The sequence below is a fragment of the Aquarana catesbeiana genome, linkage group LG13 (assembly GCF_042186555.1).
Source record: "Aquarana catesbeiana isolate 2022-GZ linkage group LG13, ASM4218655v1, whole genome shotgun sequence".
NCBI lineage: Eukaryota > Metazoa > Chordata > Amphibia > Anura > Ranidae > Aquarana > Aquarana catesbeiana.
Genome location: NC_133336.1, coordinates 100,889,258 through 100,909,036, shown reverse-complemented (window position 1 = coordinate 100,909,036; position 19,779 = coordinate 100,889,258). Strand labels below are relative to the sequence as shown.

Here is a 19,779-nt window from a genome sequence, read left to right as displayed (position 1 = left end):
GTAGCTCAAATTACTAGGTGTCAGAACACAAAGTGGATCATAGTTTGTTGCATATAGGGCTGCACAGCCGCAGACCTGTCAGGGTGCTCATGCTGACCCGTGTGCATAGCCAAAAGTGCCTACAATGGTCATGTGAGCATCAGAACTGGACCACGGAGTAATGGAAGAACATATATTCAAGGTGTTGACTTTGCCTCCAAATTCTCCAGATTTCAGTCCAATTGAGCATATTTGGGATGTGCCAAAAAAACAAGTCTGATCAATGAGAGTCCCATCTCACAACCTACAGGACTTAAAGTATCTGCTACTGAGGGCTTGGTGCCAGATGCTATGGTATACCTTCAGAGGTTTGTGAAGCTCATGTCTCGATGGGTCAGGGCTGCTTTGGAGGCAAAAGGGGGATCTACTCAGCATTAGGTAGGTGGTCATGTTATGGTCGGTGATCATAATGTTGTGGCTGATCGGTGCACATAGCATGGAGTACTGTATACTGTATAGCACTAAACTGTAGAATATATGTAGCACAATACTGAAAACACATTACACTAACCTGTATTTCCTTTAAACCAGTGTCAGCTGTTCCTGACTCGTGGTATAACCACCAACACACTGATAAAAGGCTGCTTGGAAAGTGTGGATGGACGGCAGTTTTACTGTAAACTAACATTGGCCAGAGGCCAGGTGCATGACCTTGGCCAATGAGGGTTCAAGCAATGCATTGTGGGATGTTTGCTAGGAGGAATTCCTGTTGAACATCCTTAAAATCTGGATCTTCTCTGAGCAGCTGAACGTCAGGCTCATCCACAATTGTCAGTCAAAGTATCAAAACTGAAAACTGAAGAGCAGCCTTGTAATAAAGGGGATGAAACACACTGGTACTGCAGTGGTTAAGCTTAGCTAAAAAAAAATCCCTACACCTTCAGTCTTACCTGTAACAAAGTATGCCCCGCGTTGTGAAGGCAGCTGGATCCAGAAGCAATATTCATTGCAGGGATGCCTGTCAATCAGAACAGCAGTAAAGATGGTCTGACAGGGATCCACCCCCTTCTTCGTCCCCCTTCACTGAGAAAAGTTTATTCTTTCCTCTGAACTTCTGGCGCTGCAATGGTAATAGCTTCTGGTCGTCGTGCTTGTTCACACCCCAAATGCAGATCGAAATTACAGTGCATTTGCTTGCTCAGGATCGCATGGTACCACAGAATAATGCAATCCGGTGCAGCAATTTTAAAAACAATTGAGCATGCACTACTTTTGGTGTGATCCAGTGAAATTTTAGCCCATTCAAATGAATGGGCTAAAAGTCACATAGGAATTGCACAAGAATGTTGATCGTGTTCCTGTGAAATTTAGATATGAACTGGCCCTTCAGACAGAACAGAAGTAAAGATGGTTAGCTGCATGAGCAGATCATTTAAAGCATTGTAGAGCTTATTGAATAAGTTATTAATAAAATTATATTGTGGATTTTAGGACTCCAGCCAGATTGAACTGCTTAAACAGCTCCTTGATCTCCTTCAAGACATGGTGGTCATGCTGCTCTCTCTTCTAGAAGGTACGATATTTGGTATAAGTTGAAAATTTTGCATTTAGTTCTTGTTTTGCAGGTTCTCTTCTAATGTATATAAGCATTATATTATTTAAACTCAGTTAAGTAACTGTAATGCTGCATACACACGATCGGAATTTCCGACAACAAATGTTCTATGTGAGCTTGTTGTCGGAAGTTCCGACCGTGTGTAGGCTCCATTGGACATTATTTGTCGGAATTTCCGACCAACAAAATTTGAGAGCTGGTTCTCAAATTTTCCGACAACAAAATCCGTTGTCGTAAATTCCAATCGTGTGCACACAATTCCGACGCACAAAATTGCACGCATGCTCAAAATCAAGCAGAAGAGCCGCACTGGCTATTGAACTTCCTTTTTCTAGTCCCATCTTACGTGTTGTACGTCACCACGGTCTTGACGTTCGGAATTTCCGACAACATTTGTGCGACCGTGTGTAAGCAAGACAAGTTTCAGCCAACATCCATTGGAAATAAATCCACGGTTTGATTTGCGGAAATTCCAATCGTCTGTACGCGGCATAAGTTATGATTATCTCTGGGATCATTGGAGACACAGCGGGGCCAACGAGTAAACATTCTACCATTATTACATTGTGTAAATTATTATTTTGTCACTTTTATCTGGGTAAATCATGCTTTTTATACTGTGTAGGGTTGCCATCTTTTCTTCAATCCAAACCTGAACACTTTTGCAGTGGCTTTTTTTGGGGGGGTATACACTATAAGATTGTAAAAGACCTGGGACACTTTTGGTGGCCTGAAAGAGAGTAGTAATGTGTCGCATAGCTCGCCGCGGCAAACAGTGCACGTGGCTGAATTTTGAGTGCTATGTACGGAATGCAGGGGTCAGAAATATTTAATGTACAAAATGCAGGGTTCAGGTATGTCCTGGGGAGAGGGCTAGTGCTAGCAGGGGGTGGAGGAAGTTAGATATGTGCTGGGGGGAGTCTTTGGGAGGGGAGAGGGCTAGTGCTTACAGGGGGGGTTGGATGTGTGCTGGAGGACACTTTGGGAGGAGAGAGGGCTAGAGCTAGCAGGGGGGTTGGCTTGGATATGTGGGACATACATTGGGAGTGGAGAGGACTTGTGCTAGTGAGGGGGAGGTATATGTGCTAGGGGGGCACTTTGGCAGGGGACAGAAAGCTAGAGCTAGCAAGGGGGGGTCAGATATGTGAGGGGGCGCTTTGGGAGGGGAGAGAGCTATCGCTAGTAAGGGGAGGTGGGGGGCTTGCATATGTGCTGGAGGATGCTTTAGGAGGGGAGAGGACTTGTGCTAGTAGGGGGGGGGGGGTGTCAGATATGTGCTAGGGGGATGCTTTGGGAGGAGAGAGAGCTAGAGCTAGCAAGGTGGGGTCAGATATGTGCTGGGGGGCACTTTGGGAGGGGAGTGGGCTAGTGCAAGATGGGGATGGGGGGTTGGATATGTGCTGGGGGGGTGTTTTGAGAGGGGTATTGCAAGGGGGGGTAGGGGGTCAGATATGTGCTGGGGATGCTTGGGGGGTCGGATATGTGCTGTGGGGTGCTTTGGGAGGGGAGAGGGCTACTGCAAGGGGGTGTAGGCTTGCATACACACGGTCACACAAAAGTTCTCTAAACTTTCGATCGTCAAGAACACGGTGACGTACAACACTACGATGAGCCAAGAAAATGAAGTTCAATGCTTCCGACCATGCGTCAAATTGTTTCCGAGCATGCGTGATTTTTTTGCGCATCCGAATTGCATACAGACGAAAGCCTTTTCGGATAGGGGCGTTTTCCGACCGAAAAATAGAGAACCTGCTCTCAATCTTTTGCTGGCTGGAATTCTGCCAGCAAAAGTCCGATGGAGCATACACATGGTCGGAATTTCTGGCCAAAAGCTCACATCCGACTTTTGCTGGCAGAATTTCTGATCGTGTGTACGCGGCATTACTCTATTGGAGAAACAATCTATATTTATACAGCACAGTTTTTTAGGTGTTCACAATCCAAAGTTTTTTGTTCTTTAGTTTTGGATAGAACAAAAAGGGTTAGAGCCTATGTAAAGTTTTTACATCTGTATTTGTCCCATTTGTGGATATTTATTTTCACTATTGGTTCTGCTGACCAATGTCTATAGGACAGAAAGTTATAGAAAAAGTATTGATTGAGTGTTCACAGGAACAGGGGGTCAAGGGAAATCTTCCAGTGAGGAAACCTGTTATGATGATAACTGTCTAATTGGGAATAACTTTTTTATTTTTAAAGCAATCTCCTCTTACTTCTTTAATATACGTAACTGTGCACGTGGATGGGGGTCATTAGCCCTCTACTCACCATCTCAAGTCAACACATGGTAGTTTGTAGTCCTTTATAGCATGCCCCCCCCCCCCCCCAGGGTACTCACCATAGATGGAACAGCACACAGGGAGACTAAGCTCTCTAAGTAACTCTAAGGGTAACCCAGCCTGGCATGGCCAGAGTATAGTACCATACCATTCATTTCTGTCAACTGCCCCTGCCTATGTCTGATTTGCTTTCCCCCGCCAAGATCCATGTCCAGATCTCCCCCAGTAGAGCAGATTACCTCGAGTCCACATAGAGTGTAAAGGATTTTCTTCTTTGCTAATAAAATCATATGGATAGAGTCAACCACAGCATATGTGGTGACACATAACTTGAATAAGGTTACAAAAGTCTCTAAATGCAGCAGTAACTAGATGAGAGTAGTTAATCAAGTGTAGATCTCGGACCTGTGCCCAGTAGAGCAATGCTACATTACAGATTTCCATCAAGGAGGAGTCCTACTGCTTTCTCGATTAATTGTACTTTCTGCTGCTTGTGCTATTAGAGCCACAACAGTGGCAATGCCCTGTTGACTACATCCTCACTTAATCCAAGGCCCCATCTCATAGAATAGTGTCCCCTCTCAGGGATCTATCCAGCAGAACAGCAGGCAACAAGCCAAACCATACCCTATCCATTTATAACCTGACCCTTAAGATACTAAGTGCGGGCAGGGTTCCCTTCCCAGGTACCCAGGGCCAGGCTGGCAACTAAAGAGCTCTCAACACTATCAGGGCCCATGACCTCTACTATATGGCAACATCTAACGGAGGTCCAGGGGTATTGCCATGGGGACTACTGGTATGTTTCTTACTCTATATTGCATTCTTCTACACTTTTTCCATGTTAAATAAGGCATGTTTTCATACCATCCTATCCTACGCCCTATCCCAGAGGAGCGAAAAAAAAAATCCTCCACCTAGGGGCCTATTCCCCTCCCCCCAACATAAAAAAATTTTAGGAACATTTTACAGTTACTACCCCATTAAAATATACGAGTCTCAGTGAAAACAGAAAAGAAAGAGCATAACTTGTACATGCAGTTCTACAGTAATGTTCCAAACATGTTACCATTTACAGTATAAGAGACTCTATTTCCAGATAATGCAAGCAAAACGTATTGTGTCATATACAGCATAACAGCATATTAACAACTGACCGCAGCCCAACTTTGGAATATACAGTTAATACACAGGTTAGGCAAACGTGTGTCAACAATAAAACTGAGGGTCCAGATATTTTGCAACCTTACCAGTCTTAGGACCTCTTTTGGTCACAGACCGGATAACTTCCTCTGCACTGGGCCTCAAAAGTTCTATGTGATCTTTGTGAATATGGCACCCAAAACTTAGGTTCCAATAACATTTTAAGTTTCTTATTACAGGGTTTTTGGTCCTTCTCACGCATTGTGAGTGAGGCACTTCTTTGTACTCCCACACTGCCTGATTGGATCTTAGCCCTCATGCTCCAAGTGTTCAAACAGCTCTTCTGAGATGACTCGTATCCCATGGCTACAAAACGGATACATTACCATTGCAGATAGGACAGTTTGCACAAGGGTGGCTCTATCTCTTTCTGAGAGGTAAATAAGCATCTGGTGCCCTGTGCACTGCAGTTAGTCCCAACTGGTGGCCACTGCTGTGGTTCTGACAGCATTACCTGCAAAAAGTCCTTTGGCCCCTGGCTGGGCATGTCTTCAAGTAGTGGTAGTCAGCCGGCTGGTTCAGCGGTATCTTAGCCTCAATAGGAGCACCAAGCTTGTGCTCTACCATTGGTCCTGTCTGGCCCATCCCAGGGCTTGCAACGCGTTCCTCTGGTTGTTCCTCTGGTTGTTCCTCTGGTGGCATGGCCAACACCACACCCTCCTCCACTGCTGGGTTTTCCTCTGTGTCTTTCCCCAAAGCAAAGGGGCTTAACTGTCTGCTACTCTCCCATGGAGCTATGACATAGCCCAAATATCCCGCCATGGAAGAAGGCTGGTGAAACTTTAACATGGGCACCGGTATGCTTGATAACCCTGTTGAGAATACCATAGTTGTCCACCTGCTGATGGACACATTCTTTTTTGGGCCTAGGAACCACAGACAGGCATGAAGCTGCTAAAGTATTTTGAGGCTAGTGAGCCTCCATGGGGCAATTCAACTTCAAAGCAAAAGAGGGAGATACCTCTCAGCCCCCACAGAGGTATATGGCAGAGCAGAGACTTACTACTGCAGCCTCACTCCGGACATCCGGAGTGGCTCTCGTTGCTTTAGTGTCTGTTGTTAAATCAGCAGCTGGCAGGCCAAAGGGGTAATTTTCACTGACACTTTGCCACAACCTGGGCATGCAGGCCAGTTTTCCCCCACTGATTTTGTCAGACAATAGGCCAAACCTCCTGGTGACTAGAACCTTAAGTCAGTCTCCAAGACTTACTCAGTAGCAGATGGAGGGGTATTCTGCTCAGATGACATGTTGCATAGCAGTGGCGAAGACAGGAAGGTCTCACTACTCTATCTTTGCTCTCCATCTGTTGTGGCAAAATAGTGACTCCTCTCCCTAGACCTCTGATAGGAAATCAGCCCAGTGGGGCTCCCAGAACCATGTGTGACGTAATGGGATGCATGGTCAGTGACATTAACTACCAGGGACCAATACATTTAATGTGTATTCTTTTTTTTGTAGTCCTTTATAGTGAGCCCCCCCAAGGATCCCAACCATACACAGAGTGGTACACAGCAAGACTACAGTCCCTAAATGAACCTGTGGGTAACCCAGCCTGGCATAGCCAGAAAATAGCAGTATTCTTTTCCTATATCTCCCCCCTTTTATGCTCTGTTCACTTTCCCCTGTTCAGGAGGCATCACCAGTTATAATCTAACTAATTCTAATCTAACTCTGTACAGAGAGCAAAAGTTTTTCTTCTTTACCAATATATTGATAAAATTAAAGATGACCATAACACATATCGTGAGGCATAACTTTTCTAAGGTCACAAAAGTCTTTAAATGCAGCTGTAACTAGATGAGTGCAGTAAATAGAGAACAGAGCTGAGACCTGTGCCCAGAGCCAGGGTGTAACCTAGTTCCTTTTAGTTCCTTTCCTTCCTCCGGCCATGGAATACTACACTCTTTACCCCTATCATGGAAGAAGTCCCCCAAAGGAGAAAGCCCAAATAATAGTATCCCCTCTCAGGGGGCCATCCAGCAGAAGAGCAAACAAGCAACCCAAACCCCATTTATTTATAACCTGAGCCTTAGGGAACTACATACAGACAGGTTTCCCTACTCAGGTACCCAGGGGAGGGTTGGCAACTAAAGGGTTCTTTATCAGGACATTACCTCTGCAGAGGGCCAGATGTATTACCACAGGGACTACTCTTGTGCACTAGAAAACAACAAAAACAAGAGAAGGGTGCGCCGACCTAGTGCAACTCCATGATAAACATTTATTAGAGAATAAAAAGTGATACACAAGATACTCACAAACGTATGCTGTACACTGCATTGCAAAAGTATTCATCCCCTTGGCATTTTCCGTGTTTTGTTGCCTCACAACCTGGAATTAACATGGATTGCTTGAGGATTTGCATCATTTAAAAATGTTTTTTTTTTTTTTTATTGTGAAGCAAACAACAAATAGGACAAAATAACAGAAAAAGTCAATGTGCATAACTATTCACCCCCCCTAAATCAATACTTTGTAGAGCCACCTTTTGTGGCTATCACAGCTCCAAGTCGCTTTGGATAAGTCTCTATGAGCTTGCCACATCTTACCACTGGGATTTTTGCCCATTCCTCCTTGCAAAACTGCTCTAGTTCCTTCAAGTTGGATGGTTTGTGCTTGTGAACAGCAATCTTTAAGTCTGACAGATTTTCTATTGGATTGAGGTCTGGGCTTTGCCTAGGCCATTCCAACACATTTACATGTTTCCCCTTAAACAACTAAAGTGTTGCTTTAGCAGTGTGTTTGGGGTCATTGTCCTGCTGGAAGGTCAACGTCCGTCCAAGCCTCAAATCACACACAGAGTGGTACAGGTTTTGCTCAAGAATATCCCTGTATTTAGCACCATCCATCTTTCCCTCAACAATGACCAGTTTACCAGTCCCGACTGCTGAAAAACATCCCCACAGCATGATGCTGCCACCACCGTGTTTCACTATGGGGATGGTGTTCTTTGGGTGATTTGATGTGTTGGGTTTGTGCCAGATATAGCGTTTTCTTTGATGGCCAAAAAGTTCAATTTTAGTCTCATTAGACCAGAGCACCTTCCTCCATACATTTTGGGAGTCTCCCACATGCCTTTTTCTCAAACTCAAAACGTGTCATTTTGTTTTTTGCTGAAAGTAATGGCTTTCTTCTGGCCACTCTGCCATAAAGCCCAACTCTATGGAGTGTACATCTTATTGTCGTCCTATGTACAGATACTCCAGTCTCTGCTGTGGAACTCTGCAGTTCCTCCAGGGTTACCTTAGGTCTCTGTGCTGCCTCTCTGATTAATGCCCTACTTGCCCGGTCCGTGAGTTTTGGTGTGCGTCCGACACTTGGCATGTTTGCTGTTGTGCCATATTCTTTCCCTTTAGTTATGATAGATTTGATGGTGCTCCTAAGGATCATCAAAGATTTGGATATTTTTGTAATACCTAACCCTGACTTGTACTTCTCAACAACATTGTCCTTTACTTGTTTGGAGAGTTCATTGGTCTTCATGGCAGTTTTTGGTTAGTGGTGCCTCTTGCTTAGGTGTTGCAGCCTCTGGGGCCTTGCAAAAAGGTGTGTATATGTAATGACAGATCATGTGACACTTAGATTGCACACAGGTGGACATCATTTCACTAATTATGTGCCTTCTGAAGGTAATTGGTTGAATCAGAACTTTTTATGGGCTTCATAACAAAGGGGGTGAATACATACGCACATGCCAATTATCAGTTTTTTATTTCTGGAAAATAGTTTTATGTATATATTTTTCTAATTTTACGTCACCAACTTAAACTATTGTGTTCTGATCCATCACATATAATTCAGATTAAAAAAACATTGAACTAAAGGCTGTAATGTAACAAAATAGGTAAAAAGCCAAGGGGGTGAATACTTTTGCAAGGCACTGTATATGCGCATGTCGAAACGTAATGTGGGCAAGTCACCTCTAGGACTGCTGAAATGCACCATGGATGCAAGGAGACCAGAAAGTGTCTATGAAGACTAGGCTGACGCGTTTTGAGAGGGAGAACCCTCTTCCTCAGAGCCAAAAGAGCAAATGACCCACCATACATTTATATATGTTTAAGTACACAATCGGGGCAGCCCTCATTAGTAGGCTCCATTCCTCATACATTACTGGTGGTTTGTGTCCCTCCAGGATCCATACTCAGATTGCCATCCTCCTTCTGTGACAGGAATGACAGCAAATAACATATAGCTTGCAATATGACAAACATAGTAGTACATACATAAATTCATATATATATATATATATATATATATATATATATATGCATCTACATCAGATACCATGACTATGCATTGTAAGTAAAAGGCTACCATCAGTGTACCTACCGTCACCTCTTCAAAAGGGAAATGTGGTTCCAGCATTTTAATGTATATTGATGTATTCAGAGGTGGACCCTGGTAATCCCCACTGGCATGTTCGCTACTGCAGAGGTGCCTAAGCCGCTGTTGCAGGCCTCCTCCCACATCCGTGGAGCGCATGCTTAAACCATAGACCCGGAAGTGTGGGCAGATCTGCGTTCCACCAACATATCCGTCACTTCCGGGTATCCGGTGGCGTCACATCCGGTTTCGTCTAGAGACCAGCCTGTAGTGGATGGTATAGGCAGCAAGAGGCAGGGGCAGACCTGATATCTATTAACTCCTGCCTCTCCCCAAAGTTGGAGATGTGCACCTACAGGGGGCAATCCAAAACTAATAATAATAACAACATGGCAAGCACACTGCATTCTTGCAGGAATATGGAATATGGGGGTCATTCATATTCGGATAGGATCTATAAAGAATGTTAGAGTCATATCCTTACTACAATATTCCTGTGAGGGCAGCAAGACTCTACGCACTGATAATAAGGATAAAAATATACTTTCTCCCCTTGAGCATAACACCTGAGTGCAGGAGAGTTCCTCTTTTGGGGATTTGAGGCTGGGTTCACACCTATGCGAATTGGATGCGGATTTCCTCGCAAAAATGTAAAACAAAAAGTTTTGGCAATATGTACACTTTTACTACATATTTGCATTTGCATTTAATACCATTCACGCATTATCATAAGGTACTGTTTAAACATATACATTTTAAATGTATATATTTTTTAAATATACTCATATAATTATTTGTATTCTCTTCATAATTTTCTAATTTTTTTTTTCATTTTTTTTGCAGGCAACGTAGTTAATGGAACTATTGGAAAACAGATGGTTGACACTCTTGTAGAATCTTCCAGCAATGTTGAAATGATACTTAAGTTCTTTGACATGTTCCTAAAGCTGAAAGACCTAACTAGCTCTGATGCATTCAAAGAGTATGACCCAGAGGGGAAAGGTATTATCTCCAAAAAGGAGTTCCAAAAAGCCATGGAGGGGCAAAAACAATATGCACAGTCTGAAATTGAATTCCTTCTCTCTTGTGCTGAAGCAGATGAAAATGACATGTTTAACTATGTTGAATTTGTAGACAGATTTCATGAACCAGCTAAAGATATTGGATTTAATGTGGCTGTTCTGTTGACTAATCTCTCTGAGCATATGCCAAATGATTCACGACTCCAGTGTTTGTTGGATCCTGCAAACAGTGTACTGAACTACTTTTCTCCATACTTGGGTCGTATTGAAATAATGGGTGGAGCAAAAAGAATAGAGAGAGTATATTTTGAGATAAGTGAGTCAAGCCGGACACAGTGGGAAAAGCCACAAGTCAAGGAGTCCAAGAGACAATTTATTTTTGATGTGGTCAATGAAGGCGGGGAACAGGAAAAAATGGAGCTTTTTGTTAATTTCTGTGAGGACACAATTTTTGAAATGCAGCTGGCATCTCAAATTTCTGAGTCAGACACAGCTGATAGGCCTGAAGAAGAGGAGGAGGAGGAACCTCATCATCTCCTTGAAGTTGGCGAAGAAGATGAGGAAGAAAAGTCTTTGGAATCTTCTTCTGCTTTTATTGTAGCTTGCACAGCACTTAGGAAAAACACTTCAGATTTCCTCAAAATGCTAACTTTAAAGAACATTAGTAAACAGTTTAGGAAGGTGAAAAAAATGACAATTAAAGAATTAGTGAAAGTTTTCTTCTCATTTTTCTGGACTCTATTTGTTGGTCTGTTCCAATTTGTGTTTACTATAGTATGGGGAATATTCCAGATACTTTGGAGCACTGTGTTTGGAGGTGGCTTAGTTGAAGGGGCCAAAAACATTAAAGTTACCAAAATATTAGGAGACATGCCTGATCCCACTCAGTTTGGAATCCATGACGATGTCCTGGAAAATGAAAAAGCAGATGCCCCTGAACACACTTCATCATCAGAACTTGCCCATCTTGTAAAAGGAGAGAAAGGAGAGATTGATATGCCTGATATATTTGGTTTACAAACAAAAAAAGAAGGCTCTAAGCATGGTCCAGAAATTGGCCTAGGTGACTACTCTGAGAATGTAGGAACAGAGAATACAACAAGCTTGGAAAGTGCTGTCCACAAGCAAAGAAAAGCACTTGTGAGTATATTACAATTTCTTTTTTTTTTCTTATTTTGTTATTTCCATGAATTATTTGTCTTCTGCAAAAACTGTTTTTGTTGTCCCTAAAATTGCTATATAATTGACTCTCTAGATGTATTAATATTTTACTTTAAACGGTTCCTGACCGGCTCACGTGTATATACTGCGGCAGAATGGCACCACTGGGTGAAACCCCGTACGGTACGTCTTCCCCTTTTAAGAGCCGCCAGAGGACGCACGCGCCCGCTGCATGGCAGGGGACCGATGCACAATCGCGTGCACAAGGATTTGTGTGTGCAGACACACAAATCCCTGTTCTGTCAGGGGAGAGGAGACATATTGTTTGTTCCTACTAAGTAGGAACAACAATATGTTTCCCCCCCAGTCAGTCCTATCCCCAAACAGTTAGAACACATCTAGGGAACACACACTTAACCCCTTGATCACCCCCTAGTGTTAACCCCTTCCCTACCAGTGACATTTACACAGTGATCAGTGCATATTTATAGCACTGATCACTGTATGAATGCAAAAGGTGCCACAAATGTGTCAAAAGTGTCTGATTTGTCCATCACAAAGTCGCAGTACCGCTAAGAATCGCAGATCACCTCCATTACTAGTAAAATAAATGCCACAAAAATGCCATAAATCGTTCCCATAGTTTGTAGACACTATAACTTTTGCGCAAACCAATCAATATAAGCTTATTGCTATTTTTGTTTACCAATTATATGTAGAAGAATATATATTGGCCTAAACTGATGACGAAATTTGTTTAAAAAAAAAATTGGGGGATATTTATTATAGTAAAAAGTAAAAAATATATATATATTTTTTTTCAAAGTTGTTGCTCTTTTTTGTTTATAGCGAAAAAAATAAAAATCGCAGAGGTGATCAAATACCACCATAAGAAAGCTCTATTTGTGGGGAAAAAAGGACGCAAATTTAGTACAGCATTGCATGACCGCGCAATTTTCAGTTAAAGCGACACAATGTCCAATTGTAAAAAGTGCTCTGGTCTGGAAGGGGGTAAAATCTTCCGGGGCTGAAGTGGTTAAATGAAGATGCCAGTACTGCTTTCATAGAGGCATTTAAGTCTCTTCCACTTCCTTTAGTAAATAATCAAATAATATATGTAGAGGATCTAGGAATGCTGTGTTCCTAGAGTATATCATTCCTAGAATACAGTGTTTTTTGTACACTTTCAAGACTGTCTTTGTATTGGTTTGAAGTTGGAGCTGGCAATCTTTTCTGATTGTCTAAGTGAATTAATGAACCAGGCCTACTTGTTAGTTATGCTTGGCAGATGCTCTGTTGTGCTGCCTCAAGGCAACATTAAATGTCTATTCTCTTTTTAAAATTCACATTCTGGTTTTACAGTATCTAAGACATGATCATAAAATAAAAGCTACTGTACACATAGAACAGGAGAACCACTTTGTTTTCCTTTGTTCATAATGAGAAAACATTTTCCTCTTTCAGAAAAGTATACATACATGCTTAGTCCAGGGAATGAAAATTACCATAGCCACGAGTTCTATTGTTTGCTTGTTTATTGTAAATAAATTGCAATTAATGTCTTGGCTTGGGGGAGTATAATCACAAAGCCAACTTACTGGCTGTCACAAGCATTAAGGAACTAGGCCAAGGTCATATTATTGCAACAATATTCCATGGTTATCTGATGTAGAACTACAATGTTCATTTTGGCACTAATGAAGACAAAGCAATTAATGTTTAGAAAGACCCTGCTTTTTCTAATTACTTGGTATTGTGTTATGCTTCGGGTTATGCTTTTCACACAAATAACTAGCTTAAAATTATTTGTTTTTAACTGTTATATTGTTTGCTAGTTTGGTGAAAAAAAAATGTGTTGGTATGCTTTCTGCTATAAATGCTGATGGTAAATTAATATACAGTCAAACACAGTATTATGAAGTATTGTGTATCATAAGTATATGTTGACTTATAATTTCGGAACATCGTTATGTAGTGTAAAACAAAATCATTTTTTGAAAGGCTATAATGATTTACTTCACACTGAATGATCAAGACAATCAAATTGGCCTCTGTGAGCAAGAAAAACAGTTTTATCTTTAGCCCTACTCTTTAGCAGCATTAGCCCTGCTGCAGGATATACTGTAGAGGGGCAATGGATAGCCAAATCTATTACCAGGTTAGGTAAAGGTGAGAGATCTTTGAAAATGAACCTCACTTGATCCCACCATAACTTTATGGCGCATTCTCTACATTTTCCTTGTTTTGCTAATCCCAGGGATTTTTTATTTTGTATTCACCACAGCCACTTAACTTTAGTGATGCCTTTGGTAAAGGAAAACTGTGTGTGAATTAACATTTAAGAACATGTAATACTACTGCTATTGTGATATGATTCATATGGTTTTATTCCTTTCTCATTCATTGAGGGCCATGGGATTCAGAGGCAATTGGGTTATACTGCTGGCTACAGAAGGATTTGGACACTGGCAAGCAAGAAAACAGTGACCAGCCTGATATACCTCCCACTCCCATCTTGCCTCTGTTTTTTTTAGGAGAAAGGACTTATTTTCTCTACTGACAAAGAGCTTTATCTTTTTCTGCTAGTCATTTTTTTCTTTCATTCAATATTATTATTTTTCTTTAATCAAGCTTCTACAAGATCCTAGAGCTAGTCTCTATAGGCTAATCTTTCTGTATTAGCGGATCCTCAGCAGTAGCTTTGAAGGCCATACCCAGGCCCCTGGAATGTAATTTTCAGGCACCGGGTCACACATTTTGTCACTTTCCAAACCTGAGCATATTTTATTTGCTATGAGTTGCTTTATGGATCCAGAGTCTTGGCACAGCCTTGGGTGTCACCCAGTATCTGAAGACTAACTTTAAGCTACCTACTTCTTTGTTAAAACCATTCCCATGCTGTCTGCATTCCACCTGTTTTACCTCCTGTTACTAACAGCTTGGAATGTTGCCCTCCACATGAGCCCTTGGAGTCTTCCCTAGCTCTATCAAGTGAGGCCCCTTCTTAGTTCTATCCAGGAAGCATTTCTTTGTGGTTATTCAATGTTTTATGGGCCAAATTACAACCTTGATTGCTGACTCTGACTGCAGAGGACAAATAGCGATTTCACACCTTCCCCTGTAGAATCCTTTTATGATCTGTCTGTGGTCTCTAAACCCTTTGCCACAGAGACTCTGTCTGATACTGAGTCTTAAAGATCCATAAAATGACATTAAAACCTCAGTTTTTTTAAACATTTTCAGAAGCTGATGTATTCACTTAGTGAGTATTAAGCTTTTTCATAATTTAATCCTTGGCATTGTTTCAGTTTAAATTGGTGCCATGATCACTGCCCCTGGTTTCCTGTTTCAGGGTGACTCCTTTCCCTTTGCATCATCCTATGGAGCAACCCTTGCATGCAAGGACTAGAGCTGTGTCTACCTACACTATAGATCATACATCAATAGAAACCTGCTGCCCAGTAGTCTAGGGTGGCAAGGCACTCCCTTGTTCCTCCTCCCTTCTCCAAACTTACAGACTGACTCAAACTGCATTGTCCATTGTTAATTCTTTTCTGTTAAGATTGGAAGTTCAGGGAAGCAGCACTGACAGAGCAGCATAGAACGTTCTAAACTGCAATTGCTTGGGTAAGAATTTTAAAGTGATAATAAACATAAGTTCATTGAGGTGACTAGTCTTAGGTGAGGCACAGCAATGAAACAAATCCTTCCACATTAGCTGTACCTGTTTATTTGTAGCCCCTTCTCCTCAAAGCCTTCCAAAGTACACAGATAGGTTGGTATGGCATACTGCAGGCAGACCGCAGAGATCTAACATTGCACTTTCCACAGCACAGAGCTCAGTGTAATCTGACACTTAAGTGGAGAGAACGAACACCCCCCCCCTACATAATTGATGGATTTAATCTTTACCCGATCTTCCTTCCAGGTTTGCAGACTCTGGCCATTTGAATGGCTGAGTTGCAATGACGTCACTCCCGCAGATGCGCATGGGAGCCACGATCGTGGCATAGCACTCTCAATGGACAGAATAGGGCTGTGTGCATGTGTCGTGACATCACTGGCTGCTACACATTGCAATATCTCCTAAATAGTGCACTTGTAGGTACAAGATAGGCTTACCTGTAGGTACAAGATTAAAAAGTGGAATTTACTATGGCTTTAAAGGTTTACAACCACTGTACTGGTGAATGTTTTGTTGTGTTGTGTTGTACTCAGTATGTTAAACTAGCAAAAGCTGGGGGATCATTCTACTTTAACAAATGATATTGCCCTTGAGGAGATGAAGGCCACTGACATTACTCTTAGGTTTAGAAAGACCATTTTGGCTCTCTGGAAGATCAGCCTGCAGTTTCTACTAGTGCTGCTGTTTTATTGGGATCCCTTAGGAACCCTAGGACTACCAAGTTTTCAGTGCACCTGTTAGTCCCAGATATCCATGGGAGTCTCCTGATAATCTGTTTCACCTCCCAAAAGCGTGGCAGTATTTTACCCATTTGAGGAGTCTTTTATCAAGAATGAGGTCTTGTGGCTGGGGTAAAATCCTAGACACATTAATTTTGATACGACTTGGATGCTGGAAGAATCCCATCTACTGATCACTATTCTGGAGCTCCAAGTGATTTGGTTGTCCCTACAATGCTGGACATCCCATCTAGAGGGCCAGGATCCAGTCAGACAATGTCACATCAGCAGCATATAGTAACCATAAGGGATGAACAAAAAGTCTCGCTGTGGAAAGTTTAGTAGAAAGGATTCAATTTTGGACAGAACTTCATGTTCCGGCCTTGTTTACATTTTAGTACTGGACTATTGGCAGACACACTTCTTCAGCTGACATATAACACAGTATTCATGAGCTAGTAATATTAACAGCAAGTTTTTTTGCAAGTAGAAGTCCACCTTAACTTACTGTCCCCAGCAGCTACACAAGAAAAACACCAGGCGAAAGCAAAAACATGCTCTAAATTGCAAATGACAAGCGCTTAGGGGCAGTCAAATCAGATTAAGGTGCCAAGATAGAGGGTATTAGGTCTATGGGACCAAATTAATCCACTTTAACACTAACTGAATCTTTCTAAAAATGTTCCAATTTTATTGTGAATAAAAACAGCCATAAAGTGCATCAAGCAAAGATCATGGCATCTGTGTGGTTAGGATTGGCAACAGCCATAAGCAAAAAGTGCATGGTATAATCCATAAATAAAAGAACATCCTGAAGGGAAATGCTTACATTGCCCAGAAAGATTCAGCGGTAGCGTGCCAGTGTTGTGCTGAAAAAGTAGCAGCCGATCCCATAAACGGATATCGTTGCGAGCGTGTGGTGTCAACGTGGGGAAATAGAGTTCCCAGACTCAGAAGCTGCTTTTGTTCTGGATCTGTCCTGTAGATCGGGTTGTCACTGGAAATGACACGCCAGACGTGATGTTATCAATCTCTGAAAGGAACACTACTAATCGTAACTTGACATAGGATGGAGCACAAGCGGAGCCACGAACAGGATGTGTTGTTATGCTGTCGTGATGACATGTTTCAGGTGTGACCCTTTTTTAAGTGACTATCAGACAGTGATTGCGGCAGTACTTGCTACAGTGGATCGCTTTTCACAGGGCAGTGTCCCAGTGGTTGGCAGGCATTCAGGAGGCAGTCATGCCTTCTCCTGAACCTCTGCTTTTTTTCCAATTACAAGAGGGATTTTAAAGTAAAATAAAAGCACTGCAACAGCGAGCAAGACTTTTGATTCATGGTTGCGGTGCACTCCCATTCAGCTTAATGGGCAAATTTGACAGGCAGTGCCGTCTGTCAAACTCTGCATCTGCAGTTATAAATGCCACATGTACAGCCCTGTCAGCTTTAATGTTAGCATTTGGGTTGTGGTGGATCAAAAAACTGCTACTCAGCAGCTTTTTTTTACTATCCGCCTCTCAGCAGTTCGCGTGAGCCCTTTTGGGCTCATTCATACCATGTACTTTCATACCATCTGCACTCATCTCCCTGTACTAACTATACACCATTATAAACTGTGCACTCCTCTCCTGCATATACTACCTGCTGTCAAAATCTTGCATGCTGTCTCCTGCAGATGCTAGATACTGTCATACACTCCTCACTCCTCTTCTACATATGCTGGCCACCGATACACACGCCTCTTCTGCACATACCCACTGTCATACTCTCCAAACTCATTTCCTGCACATGCTACCATACACTTTCCTTTCCTACCCACACCTTTATACACTCCACACTTCTCTGCCTTTACATCATACACACACACACTCCCCCCCCCTCACATACTAACTGCTGTCATACACTTCACACTCCTCCTCCTATGCATTTACTGGCCACCATTACACCCTCTTCACTCACCTCACTCTGTACTCCAGTGTCATGATAAACTCTGCACTCTTTTCCTACACATACTATCCCACACCCCACACTCCTTTCATGCACATGGCCATCATACACTCCACTGTTCTATTAGATTGTAAGCTCTTCTGAGCAGGACCCTCTTAATCCTCTTGTATTTTATTGTATTATAACTGCATTATCTCCCTTTTATATTGTAAAGCGCTGCGTAAACTGTTGGCGCTATATAAATCCTGTATTACTGTTACACCCTCCTCACTCCTCTCCTGCTAATACTAACTACTGTCAAACCCTCTGCACTAATTTCCTGAATAAAACATCATACAGTTTGCGCTCATTTCCTACACATACGGTCATACACTCCAAACTCCTTTTCTTGCACATACTGTAAATCCCTTTATAACTAAATGAATGTCTGAAATATAATGTACATTCTACAATGGCTTGTTGAATGCACAGCAAAAAAAGTGTCCCTGGAACTTTTTTGAAATGTTGCCAACTATTTTTTTGGCACCCTAAAAGTCCCACCATTATAATACTCTGACCTAAGTATTACACTCTAGTTCAATAGAAAATGTAAACCAGACAACCAAAATTTCAAAACTGATAACAGGGGTTGTATTTGAAGGTTAGTTTACACGTTTGTAGAATTTAATATTTAGATATAACATTATGATATGTGAAACTTTTTACCATAGCAGAAGTACCTAAATTGAGTATGTAAAAGACATTGACCAGTAGTATACATCCAGGATAATTTTTTTAGATGACTACAAGAAAACTAAGATTTGGGATAAATAAGTGCCTCTTGGCCAAATAAAAAAAAACAACTGTAGGTTATGGAGAGGGGGGCGTGCTCAGTAGTCCGAATACACCTCCGGTTCTAGGGTGAAAATGCTGTGTCACTTCAGATACAGTACAGTGAGTGAGCATTACACCCTTTGGCAGGAAATGTGTTAAAGCTCATTTACACTTGCTTCGGCTTCAACACACATTAACGGCTAGTTTACACTTGCTTCAAAACAAGGCTTCGGACAGGCTTTGTTAAAGCTCTCTGATCACTAGTCAAAGCCCCTGTCACTAAATAAAATGGTTAGCTTACAGTCCTGTTTACACCTGCTTTTGCTTTGCTTCGGCTTCGCTTAAGAAAATTATACCCCATGTAGCTTTAGTGGTTTTTCAGAGCCACTTCAAAGCCTCCATTGAAGTCTATAGCAAAGCTCTCTTACTGCCCCACCAAAGCCTCATCGAAGCCCCACAGAAGCCTCATCGAAGCCTCATCGAAGCCTTATCGAAGCCCCTCAGAAGCCTCATCGAAGCCTCATCGAAGCCTTATCGAAGCCTTATCGAAGCACCAAGCAAAAGCAAGGTGTAAACAGGACTGTAAGCTAATCATTTTATTTAGTGTAGCGCTGGTAGATTTTCAATCTATTGCTTATAGGTAAATTTAGTGGGTTATCTGTTCATACATAGTCAGATTTGCCTCTGTTCCAGCTCGGCTGAGTTGCATGTAGTTTCACACTGTGCCTGTGGGTGTCGTTGTCACCATGGGTCGGTGTTGGAAAGGCAATGCGCTGAAGTGTATGAGTGCTCCTCTGTCCCGGAGATAACTCGGTGGAGGTGGTCCTCCGAGTTGCATTCTGGGAGAGGGTATTTATGGGACAGACACCATGTTTTAGGGTTCGTTTTTGTTCCACCTGCTGGCCCTCCTGGCTGACAGGTATGTGCTAGGAGTACTACCTCATGGTCCTCCGTCCAGGAGGCCCACGTCGCTGCAGCGTGTGGGTGGGCCCAGAAGCCTGTCTGGGGCCTACCACAGTGACAGAG

At 42.3% G+C, this 19,779-nt stretch overlaps 1 protein-coding gene across 7 annotated transcripts in view; it reads left to right on the top strand.

The window, feature by feature from the left end:
* RYR3 (ryanodine receptor 3) overlaps positions 1–19,779 on the top strand; it is a 1,082,755-nt gene that overhangs the window by 908,198 nt on the left and 154,778 nt on the right. For all 7 annotated transcript variants that reach the window (XM_073608696.1, XM_073608694.1, XM_073608691.1 and 4 more), the window contains 2 exons: positions 1,471–1,552; positions 10,247–11,565. In XM_073608696.1, coding sequence (XP_073464797.1) covers positions 1,471–1,552; positions 10,247–11,565 — 1,401 coding nt within the window. The remainder of the gene's footprint in view (positions 1–1,470; positions 1,553–10,246; positions 11,566–19,779) is intronic.